A 10389-nucleotide genomic window follows, 5' to 3' on the forward strand; every position below is an offset into this window, starting at 1 on the left:
GTGCACAGGTAGTCAGAAATGGACACATTGAAGTACTACTCTCATCGAGTTGAGTCCTGCCAGGATGCTTCAACATTGAAGAAGTGGAAGCGCTAGATTGTCTTGAAAGCATATGCCTATGCACGGACTGGATATGCAAGCCGACACGGATTGATAGGATTGCTTCATGGTGGTAGGTATGTTAAAGGATATGAAAAATGACACGTTTTCCATTTTGCAAGTGGTGTTGGAAGCTACGGTGGCGTTGAATTTGCTACCAGTTTTCAAGGTTTCTAAAGTTTAGAAATAATACAATTACACGCCAAATAGCTAGGTTGGACAAAAGAGTTTTCTTTTATTTTGTTATGAGTGTGTTTATGATTAATCTATGTCACGTGCAAAGCGTTAGTCGACTTCCGCACGGAAGAGATCAGCCGCCTCCAGAGTTGTTGGATTCATTGCGCGACATGCGTCCGATTTGGACCTCTTCAACCTAGCTCACGAGTGTTTGCAATATGAGCCATTCTGGTGCTTGGAGGTTTGCAACATGACACATGTTGCACCCGCCTTTGCAAACATGCCAGCCGTTTTTTGATTGTTGCAACATGCCCTGTGTTGCCACCGCAACAAATACCTTGGTGACCGACACACGATCAATTATCAGTCGGTTGAGTGTGAGCGTTTTCCTTAATAATCTATAAAGCTATATTCTCTAAAAAATATAAAAAATAATTGTTTAACCAAGGAGCCCCTTTTTAGAAAAAAAATAAGTAAACAGAATGTGGAGTATCTGCTCCCGAGCTCAAATGCTCCCAGATGAACAGTAAATCAAAATATGGTAAACAAATGCAAAAATTCCAAACAAATGTGGTAAACTTTGACAAATGTTTTGTGTGCTTGATTTTTTTATCATGAAAGGACATTCATGAAAGTCGTTGCAAAAAAAAGATGCTGCAAAAAAAATTCTATTTTTGAAAGCATTTTGGAGTATCGATTTTGTTTTTTCATGACCTAAATGTCATTTTGTGATGAAAATTTGCAAGTATACAAATACATTTGTCAAAGTTGGTCACATTTTTTTCTTCATTTCTTTAATTTTACTATTCACCCCGAGCTTATTTGAGATCAGGAGCAGAAGAGGACTTTCGGTATTACGCAGATCGGCACTTCCCAATCGCAAAGGACGAGGAAGAGCATTTGCAGACTGGGTCTTTTACCCTCTTGATACATTAGTATATATAGAGCCCACATGTCCGTGACATGTTTTAGAAGTAATCCTCGAGTTTCAGTTCCTTTTTCCTCACCAACTAAACCATAACAGTTGTTATGTGTTGCCTGTAAAAAAAACAGTTCTACGGAGATTACATATCTTCCAATAAACATCGCCAACTGTTGAACCGCCGCCTCCCCTGCCTCCCATATATTGTATACTCCTATAACAACTTATCCTTTTATATTTTCGCAAAAAATGGTTATCCTACGATATGGTTATGTTTTTGGTGTGATATATTATCTTGTTTTTTTGAAAGGGATATATTTCTTGTTACATGGCTGAAAACATTTATTGACCTATTTTCTAGGGAAAAGATATATGTATATCTGTTAGACCATCCGCTCCATCAAGACCACAAGATGGGCACAGCAAGATCTGAGCCGTCCATCAGCCTCCTCCTCTGCTGCCGCCCGTATATATACGCCACACAGCCACAATCCCCAGTGCAGGAGGGTTCTGGTCCAGCGCTGAAGAAGCGGAAAACCCCAGGCGCCCAACGACCTTCCTTCCGGCGAAACCATCCTCCCACTCCTCCCTCATCTCCCTGCTCGCCGAGGCTCAGCTCAGGGTGACCGATCTCTTCCCCCCGTCTCTCGTCGGAATTACGCGGTAGATCAGATTGATGCATTGCGCGCCGTCTAGGTTTTCTAGATGGGCTCTCTCCATGTCTTTTGTTGTTCGCCTTCTTGTGTTCCGCCGGTCGCAAGATTTCCCCCCTTGTAGGTCCCCATCGGTGGAACATAGCTGCAATTTTGCGCAAATTCTTAGTTTTTACTGAGAGGGAGTGGCCCTGCTTCAGATGGCAGAGGGTGATCTTTGAAAATAAGAGAAGGATTTGGTCGATTGCTCAATCAATTGCCTGATGGTATCGTGGTTTCGTCCAACATGTGCGCCCCTGTGGGTTGTAATCGATCGTGATGTGTTATGCGTCGTGCTTTCTTGATCGCTTCTTAGGTGTAGTTATAGTTTGCAGGCCCTTGAATTTGCGAGCAGGCCATTAAAGAGTAGATTGCGGAATTTTGGGGTTTTTTGTGAAATAATAGTTGATTTTTCAGTGTCTAATTGCAGATTTTTAAGCTGCTTGGTAGTCAGATTACTTTGGTAATTAAACCCCTACGCGGTCGTCTTGCGGGCTAGCCTGAGTTGTCATGTATTCGTATGGCTGTATCTCTCCATAGTTTGTACCATTCGATCCAAAATAAGTTCCCCAGTCTTGAACTGGGGTTAGTTCACAACTGCCACACTTTTTGTGGATCGGAGGTAGCACCTATTAGCTCCCAGGAATTCCAACCAAGTGGCCCCTTCACCTCTGATTTAAGTCACCCACTGCACTTGGTTTATTTCTTTCACAATTCACCAATCTGTACCTAGTTATTCTGGCAAAGCTGTACTTCGTAGTTATATTTGTCTGGATTTTTCTTCAGTTGTTTTGTTCTGTCTTATGGTAACTGGTTTTGAAAGCATGTGTTGCATCATGAATTTATGCATGTATTTTCAGAGGTCTCACTGTTTCAACTTGTAATGGTATTACAAATTGGTCACGAACCCTATTTGTAATACTCTTTGCTTGAAGTAGGATAATATGAAATGTTATGTACTGGCCAAGGTTGCCACCTGTAATGTGTGAACCACAACGTGTACAAGTTTAGCACGCCATATACCTGTAGTCTTATTGATGGTTATCCTTGGATGATGAACAATTCATCTTTGCCTTTGCAGTCTGCACAGTCGACATTTATGACTTCACTGAACTTTATTTAATTACTATCTTTTCCATTGTGCAGATAAACCATGGGTGGCGTTTTGGGTTTAGTGCAGGTTGATCAGTCAACTGTTGCTATCAAAGAAACTTTTGGGAAGTTTAATGAGGTCCTGGAGCCTGGTTGCCACTTCTTGCCTTGGTGCATAGGGCAACGGATTGTTGGTTACCTCTCACTGCGTGTGAAACAGCTAGACGTCCGATGTGAAACCAAAACAAAGGTATTGTCTTGTATCATCGTATCTGTACTTATTTAATAACTTGCTGAAGCAATCTTAACAAATGAAAATCACTTACAATGTTCCCATTTGGGTGTTTTCTCTGTTCTACAAATGAAAAACACTTTCCTTCTTCTTTCAACTCTGATATCTTAATCTGTGCCCATTCAGGATAATGTCTTTGTGACTGTTGTTGCTTCTGTCCAATACCGTGCCCTTGTTGATAAGGCATCTGATGCCTTCTACAAACTGAGCAACACAAAGCAACAAATCCAGTCGTACGTCTTTGATGGTAAGTTACTGTCCACGAAATTTCGCTAAATGTTTTGACTACATCCCTTGTCTGTGTCCAGGTTTAGCCTTATGTTCGTACTTTTATCCTCAGATATTTAACTGAAGCTGCAGATTTTCTATTTCAAATGGTTGTCAATTTACTGAGATTCACGTGCTTCCTTTAGTATGCTTGTTAACACCAGTTTCTTGTTTAACTTTTAATCCAAAGGATAAGATTTGTATGCTTTTTACCCTTTTGTGTGCAATTAGTACTCATAAAGCTATGTGTCTTGTTTCAGTTATTAGAGCCACTGTCCCAAAGCTGGAGCTGGATGATGCATTTGTGCAGAAAGATGACATTGCAAAAGCTGTTGAAGAGGAGCTTGAAAAGGTTCTTGTTCACTGTCCTGTTGTCCTAGAGCAGAGAGATTATCTTGACTGACCTGTTTTGCAAATGTTGTAGGCAATGTCTATGTATGGGTATGAGATTGTGCAAACTCTGATAGTTGACATTGAGCCTGATGTGCATGTCAAGAGGGCAATGAATGAGATCAATGCAGGCAAGTCTAATGCTCATTTGCTTTCAATCCACATACATCAGATTAAACTGGCAGCAAAACATATACTAGATGATTTGATGCGTGCTCAGAATTGTCTTTTGCATATCTAACATGAATGTGGTTTTGTGAAACAGCTTCTAGGATGAGGTCGGCAGCCAACGACAAAGCAGAGGCTGAAAAGATTCTCCAGATTAAACGAGCAGAGGGAGAAGCCGAGTCAAAGTACTTGGCTGGTGTGGGCATTGCAAGGCAGCGTCAGGCTATCGTGGATGGTCTGAGAGACAGCGTCCTCGCCTTCTCTGAGAACGTCCCTGGCACCACTGCAAAGGACATCATGGACATGGTTCTGGTTACCCAGTACTTCGACACCATGAAAGAGATTGGGGCCTCGTCCAAGTCTTCTTCGGTGTTCATCCCCCATGGTCCTGTGGCCGTCAAGGATGTGGCATCGCAGATCAGAGATGGGCTCCTTCAGGCTAACACTCTCTAAGAGGAGGACCATGGAAAGGGATAGCTTCTGTTTTGCAAGAGTTGTGAAGTTCTTCATCATTCACCATTACCCTAAAAACATATTTTACGCGATAGATATTTGGCAAGGTCGTGAGTAATTTATCTACCTGTGTGAGCTACTACGTTAAGTTGTGAATTTTATAGTGTGAACTACTACCTAGATAATCAGACTTGCATGGAGTGGGTTTCTGTAAGAAAAGTTTAGCCAGATTCCTGAATGCTACTTGTTGCTACTTGCAAGTGAGCCTGGATGCTGACCAGTCTTATCTTAATTATTATTTGGTGATAACTATGGTATTTGTGTTTTGTGATGAGTTTATCTCGGTTGGATTGAGCAGATGACTTGCTTTGGAGCCCTCATCAGAATGAGGTGCAGTTGTTCTCGGATATTGGCAATAGCAGATTTTGATGGATCCATCATGTGAATGAAAATTGCTACAATTGCAGTCCACACTCTTAATTCCTGATAAAGTGTATAACTGTACAACTGCACACTGTAAATTCAATACAGTTTATCAAGCATGTATGCACACATGATAAAGCTTGGTCTTGTACTGGTAGCACTGACACTGAGTATGCTTGTGGCAAACTGATGCAACTCCAGTGCCCTGCCTGGTTGAAGGTCAAGGGCACCAGGTTCGCAGGCTTCTGATGGAGCAAGTTGGGCACGGCGATCGGGCATCGGACTTGACGCTGAGACCCTGCAGCTTCCAGGCGTCCATGTACTCCATCCTCCACTCTTCCCGTAGCTCCGCAGAATCGCGGCACCACTGCCTGGTGAGTGTAATTCAGGTCACGGGTTACCGATCAAAAACAACTGCTCCTATTGCATACGCTGAACAAAACACAAACAGCTCAAGATTTTGTGCCTCAGAAGCCGTCCGTAAGTTGATCGGCACAAACCTACAGCAGGCAATCTGTCGAACACCGCGCGTGCAGGAAGAGGGGGAGCTGACCTGCAGACGAGGGAGCAGCTGAGGAGGTCGACGCAGTCCAGCTGCGAGAAGACCCGGGAGATCACGTCCGCCGGCGCCCGCAACGCGGCCGGCGCGGCGAGGTCCGCTTCGTTTGGTGGCGGCGGCGGCGCCATGGCCGGTCCGTTGTCCCAACAAGGTCCAGTTCTTGGACTGGCTCCTAGAAGTCCTGAAGCTCTCGTCTTCTCCGCGTTTGATTGGTCCCTTTGCCTTTGGATCCTAGGCGAGACGGGGAGGTGATTTGTGGATGAAACTAAGCCCGATGGGGCGATGACGCCGTGTTAGCGAAATGGCGGAGGAAATCAGGAGGCGTGCTTAGGATTTGTTCGGCTCTGACAGTGATGCGCAAATTGATGTGCACGGTCGGGACTCGGGAAGGTGATGTTTCTGCATATGTGTCTTGCGGCCTGTGGTCGGCAAAGTGATTGATTATTTGGAGATGTTGATTACACCATCTAGGACACCACGTTTTCTCCCCCTAAACGTTTGAATCGTCCGCCCGCATTAGTGACAGACAATGAAATGACCCAACCGAACCCCATCATTCCTAACCTAAATGGAGGGTAGACTGGCCGGCACCCTCAAATTGAGACTAAATTTGGGGGCAATATGAGAGAATTGCGGACGTGCCGGGCGCGCTCTGACACCCCACTCCATGTCATACCCGTCCATACGATCCCACCTACAGCCACCCAATCCTCCTTCCTCTCTCATCTCTCTCGCGTGGAGCACGCAACAACATTGGCAGAGGAGGCGGTGCCTCGCGGCGACGACGGGTGGGCGGACGAGGCTACTGATGACAGAGTGGACGACAGCGAGGGAAGCGGCTTACGACCTTGCGTAGCCATCGCGTGTGCGTGCTGGCCGCAGCGCTTGCAGCCACAGTTGTGCTGACTGGCACTGCAACTGCGTGGTGGCCACCATAGCCCCATGATGGGGTGCGTGCTGGCGGTCATAGCCGCGGCCGCGTGCTTGCGTGCGTGCTGGCCACCGTGCCGCGTACGGGCCTTCAGGGCAACTCCAACGCACTACCTCATCTAGTCTGCGAGTGTCCGTATAGGCCCAAACGAACAGACGCCACGACCCAACGCGCGGCCGCATCCGCAAATTTTATCCGCTTCTCGTCCGGCCCGCCTCGTTTTTAGAGCAAAATTGCTCCTGGTTTGTGTCCATGCGGACAACGAACGGACGGGCACACGCTTGCTTCTCGTCCACCTCAGGGACGCGTGGCGGCCGTCCACCAGCCTCCACCGCCCAAAATAACTGCACACGTGCGGCGGGCCCCGACTGCCCCGGTCACCGGTCAGTCCACATCTTCCACTCCGAGCCCGATTGCCTCCTCGAGCCCCAACACGAGCGAGTAAACCCTAGCCACCGCGCATCTCCTCTCATCCACCACCCCGTCGACGCCATGGGATGGCATTGGGTTGGCAAGGGGAAGATCGACCGTCGCCGCTCCCACCTCCCACTTGATCTGCTCTACGACCGTAGGTACACCGTGGATTCGCCGATGTGGGATACATGGCTCCACGACTAGTACGACCTGCGGCGGTAATCCTTTTTTTCCAGACGTCCTCCCAACCCGCCCCGGTCGCGTCCTGCTCGTGCTCAGAGCCTGCCCCATACACGCGGGCGTACGCGTGTGCGCGGCCTCACACCGACGCCGTCCCCGTCCCCGCCACCACCTCCCATGACCGAGGAGGAGGAGGCCGAGCTCACACTATAAAAAAAAGACACATCCGTGACATTATGGTCTGAATGAAAACTTTTTTCTGTCATGGTTATGACACTTCTATGACAATAATGGTGACAAAAACACGTATCATCATAGATGTAGGTGACCTTGTCTTGCTATACAAGCCTCGTTTAAGATTTTTTGTAATAAAGCTTCTCTCTAAATGGGAAGGTCCTTACATTATTGAGGAGGTTTATCGTTCTAGCGCCATCAAAATTAACAACGCCGAAGGCACTAACCCGAAGGTGGTAAACGGGCAAAGAATCAAACATTATATCTCAGGTACTCCCATAAATGTTGAAACCAATATTATTAATATCATAACACTGGAGGAGTACATAAGGGAGACTTTCCTGAACGTTTCAGACTCCGAAAAGGAATAGGTATGTGGTACGGTAAGTAAACCGACTCCAAAACGTTTTCAATGGCAATTTTTCTCCGTTTTAGAATATTTAAAAGATTAGGAAAATTAGAAGTAATCCGAAGAGTGCACGAGGAGGCGACAAGGCAGGGGGCTGATACGTCTCCAACGTATCTATAATTTTTGATTATTCCATGCTAATATATTATCCGTTTTGGATGTTTTATATGCATTAATATGCTATTTTATATTATTTTTGGGACTAACCTATTAACCTAGAGCCTAGTGCCAGTTTCTGTTTTAACTTGTTTTAGAGTTTCATAGAAAAGGAATACCAAACAGAGTCCAAACGGAATAAAACTTTCGCGGTGATTTTTCTTGGACCAGAAGACATCCAGAGGACTTGGAGTCCAAGTCAGAGAAGCCATGAGGCGGCCACAAGGACGGAAGGCACGCCCCCCACCCTTGTGGGCCCCTTGTGACTCCACCGACCTAGTTTCTTCGCCTATATATTCTCATATATCCCAAAACCAACAAAGAGAGCCACGAAAACACTTTTCCACCACCGCAACCTTTTGTACCCGTGAGATCCCATCTAGGGGCCTTTTCCGGCGTCCTGCCAGAGGGGGATTCGATCACGGAGGGCTTCTACATCAACACCATTGTCCTTCCGATGAAGCGTGAATAGTTTACCACAGACCTACGGGCCCATAGCTAGTAGCTAGATGGCTTATTCTCTCTCTCTTTGATTCTCAATACCATGTTCTCCTTGATATTCTTGAAGATCTATTCGATGTAATACTTTTTTGTGGTGTGTTTGCCGAGATCCGATGAATTGTGGATTTATGATCAGCTTATCTATGAATATTATTTGAATCTTCTCTGAATTCTTATATGCATGATTTGATATCTTTGTGAGTCTCTTCGAACTATCGATTTGGTTTGGCCAACTAGATTGGTTTTTATTGCAATGGGAGAAGTGCTTAGCTTTGGGTTCAATCTTGCGGTGTACTTTCCCAGTGACAGTAGGGGCAGCAAGGTACGTATTGTATTGTTGCCATCGAGGATAAAAAGATGGGGTTTTCATCATATTGCTTGAGTTAGTTCCTCTACAGTATGTCATATTGCTTAATGCATTACCCCGTTCTTTATGAACTTAATACTCTAGATGCATGCTGGATAGCGGTAGATGTGTGGAGTAATAGTAGTAGATGCAGAATCGTTTCGGTCTACTTAACACATATGTGATGCCTATATTCATGATCATTGCCTTAGATATCATCATAACTTTGCGCTTTTCTATCAATTGCTCGGCAGTAATTTGTTCACCCACCATAATATTTTCTATCTTGAGAGAAGCCACTAGTGAAACCTATGGCCCCCGGGTCTATTTTCCATCATATAAGTTTCCGATCTACAATTTTAGTTTCCGATTTACTTCCTTTGCAATCTTTTATTTTCCGATCTATAAACCAAAAATACCAAAAATATTTACTTTACCATTTATCTATCTCCATTATATCTCACTTTTGCAAGTAACCATGAAGGGATTGACAACCCCTTTGTCGCGTTGGGTGCAAGTTGTTTGATTCTTTGTGCATGTATTTGGTGACTTGTTCGTTTTCTCCTACTGGATTGATACCTTGGTTCTCAAAACTGAGGGAAATACTTACTCTACTTTGCTGCATCACCCTTTCCTCTTCAAGGGAAAAACCAACGCAAGCTCAAGAAGTAGCAGGAAGAATTTCTGGCGCCGTTGCCGGGGAGATCTATGCCAAATCAAGACCCGTCGCTCGTCAACTTGCCAATTTCTGGCACCGTTGTCGGGAGATCTACGACAAGTCAAGACATACCAAGTATCCATCATAAACTCTCATCTCTTACATTACATTATTCGCCATTTGCCTCTCGTTTTCCTCTCCCCCACTTCTAAAACGATTTTCGAAAAGATTTTCCTTTTCTTCGCCTCTCTTCCGTTCGTCTTCTTCGCTTGCTTTTTGTGTTCTCGTGTGTTGGATTGTTTGCTTTGTCACGATGGCTCAAGAGAATACCAAATTATGTGACTTTTCCAACACCAATAATAATGATTTTATTAGTACTCCGATTGCTCCTGCCAGTAATGCGGAATCTTGTGAAATTAATGCTGCTTTGTTGAATCTTGTTATGAAAGATCAATTTTCCGGCCTTCCTAGTGAAGATGATGCATCCCATCTAAACAATTTCATTGATTTGTGTGATATGAAAAAGAAAAAAGATGTGGATAATGACATCGTTAAATTGAAGCTATTTCCGTTCTCGCTTCGAGATCATGCTAAAACTTGGTTTTCATCTTTGCCTAAAAATAGTATTGATTCATGAAATAAGTGTAAAGATGCTTTTATTTCCAAGTATTTTCCTCCCGCTAAGATCATCTCCCTTAGGAACGATATTATGAATTTTAAGAAACTTGATCATGAACATGTTGCACAATCTTGGGAGAGGATGAAATTGATCATACAAAATTTCCCTACGCATGGTTTGAATTTGTGGATGATTATACAATTTTTTTTATGCTGGATTGAATTTTGCTTTTAGAAATCTTTTAGATTCGGCCGCGGGAGGTAATTTTAGGGAAATTACTTTAGGAGAAGCTACTAAACTCCTAGATAATATTATGGTTAATTATTCTCAATGGTATACCGAAAGATCTTCCACTAGTAGAAAAGTGCATGCTATTGAAGAGATTAATGTTTTGAGTGGAAAGATGG

General features: G+C 44.4%; 2 protein-coding genes across 3 annotated transcripts; one reads left to right on the forward strand and one right to left on the reverse strand.

The window, feature by feature from the left end:
- Positions 1-1674: 1674 nt before the first annotated feature.
- On the forward strand, positions 1675-4883 carry LOC125530685 (hypersensitive-induced response protein-like protein 2). 2 transcript variants are annotated; one of them, XM_048695080.2, is made up of 6 exons: positions 1675-1820; positions 3037-3232; positions 3401-3521; positions 3802-3893; positions 3966-4062; positions 4197-4883. In XM_048695080.2, exons 2-6 carry the CDS (start codon positions 3044-3046, stop codon positions 4550-4552), a joined length of 855 nt encoding a protein of 284 aa, XP_048551037.1. In that variant the 5' UTR covers positions 1675-1820; positions 3037-3043; the 3' UTR covers positions 4553-4883. The 2 variants fall into 2 exon arrangements, with proteins under 2 accessions (XP_048551037.1, XP_048551038.1); XM_048695081.2 differs by lacking the exon at positions 1675-1820 and adding an exon at positions 1839-1861.
- A 111-nt stretch (positions 4884-4994) lies between these two features.
- Positions 4995-5963, reverse strand: LOC125530686 (uncharacterized). Its single transcript, XM_048695082.2, has 2 exons — positions 5529-5963; positions 4995-5346 (listed from the first exon to the last, which is right to left on the reverse strand). Exons 1-2 carry the CDS (start codon positions 5660-5662, stop codon positions 5196-5198), a joined length of 285 nt encoding a protein of 94 aa, XP_048551039.1. The 5' UTR covers positions 5663-5963; the 3' UTR covers positions 4995-5195.
- Between the last annotated feature and the right edge of the window lie 4426 nt (positions 5964-10389).

The sequence above is a fragment of the Triticum urartu genome, chromosome 5A, assembly GCF_056163025.1.
Source record: "Triticum urartu cultivar PI428250 chromosome 5A, HENAU_Tu73, whole genome shotgun sequence".
Lineage (NCBI taxonomy): Eukaryota > Viridiplantae > Streptophyta > Magnoliopsida > Poales > Poaceae > Triticum > Triticum urartu.

Coding starts and splice junctions, on each gene's coding strand:
- LOC125530685 (XM_048695080.2), top strand. CDS start 3,044: ATGGGTGGCGTTTTGGGTTTAGTGCAGGTTGATCAGTCAACTGTTGCT. Junction 3,233..3,400: donor GATGTGAAACCAAAACAAAG/GTATTGTCTTGT, acceptor GTGCCCATTCAG/GATAATGTCTTTGTGACTGT. Junction 3,522..3,801: donor CCAGTCGTACGTCTTTGATG/GTAAGTTACTGT, acceptor GTCTTGTTTCAG/TTATTAGAGCCACTGTCCCA.
- LOC125530686 (XM_048695082.2), bottom strand. CDS start 5,662: ATGGCGCCGCCGCCGCCACCAAACGAAGCGGACCTCGCCGCGCCGGCC. Junction 5,347..5,528: donor AGCTGCTCCCTCGTCTGCAG/GTCAGCTCCCCC, acceptor TACACTCACCAG/GCAGTGGTGCCGCGATTCTG.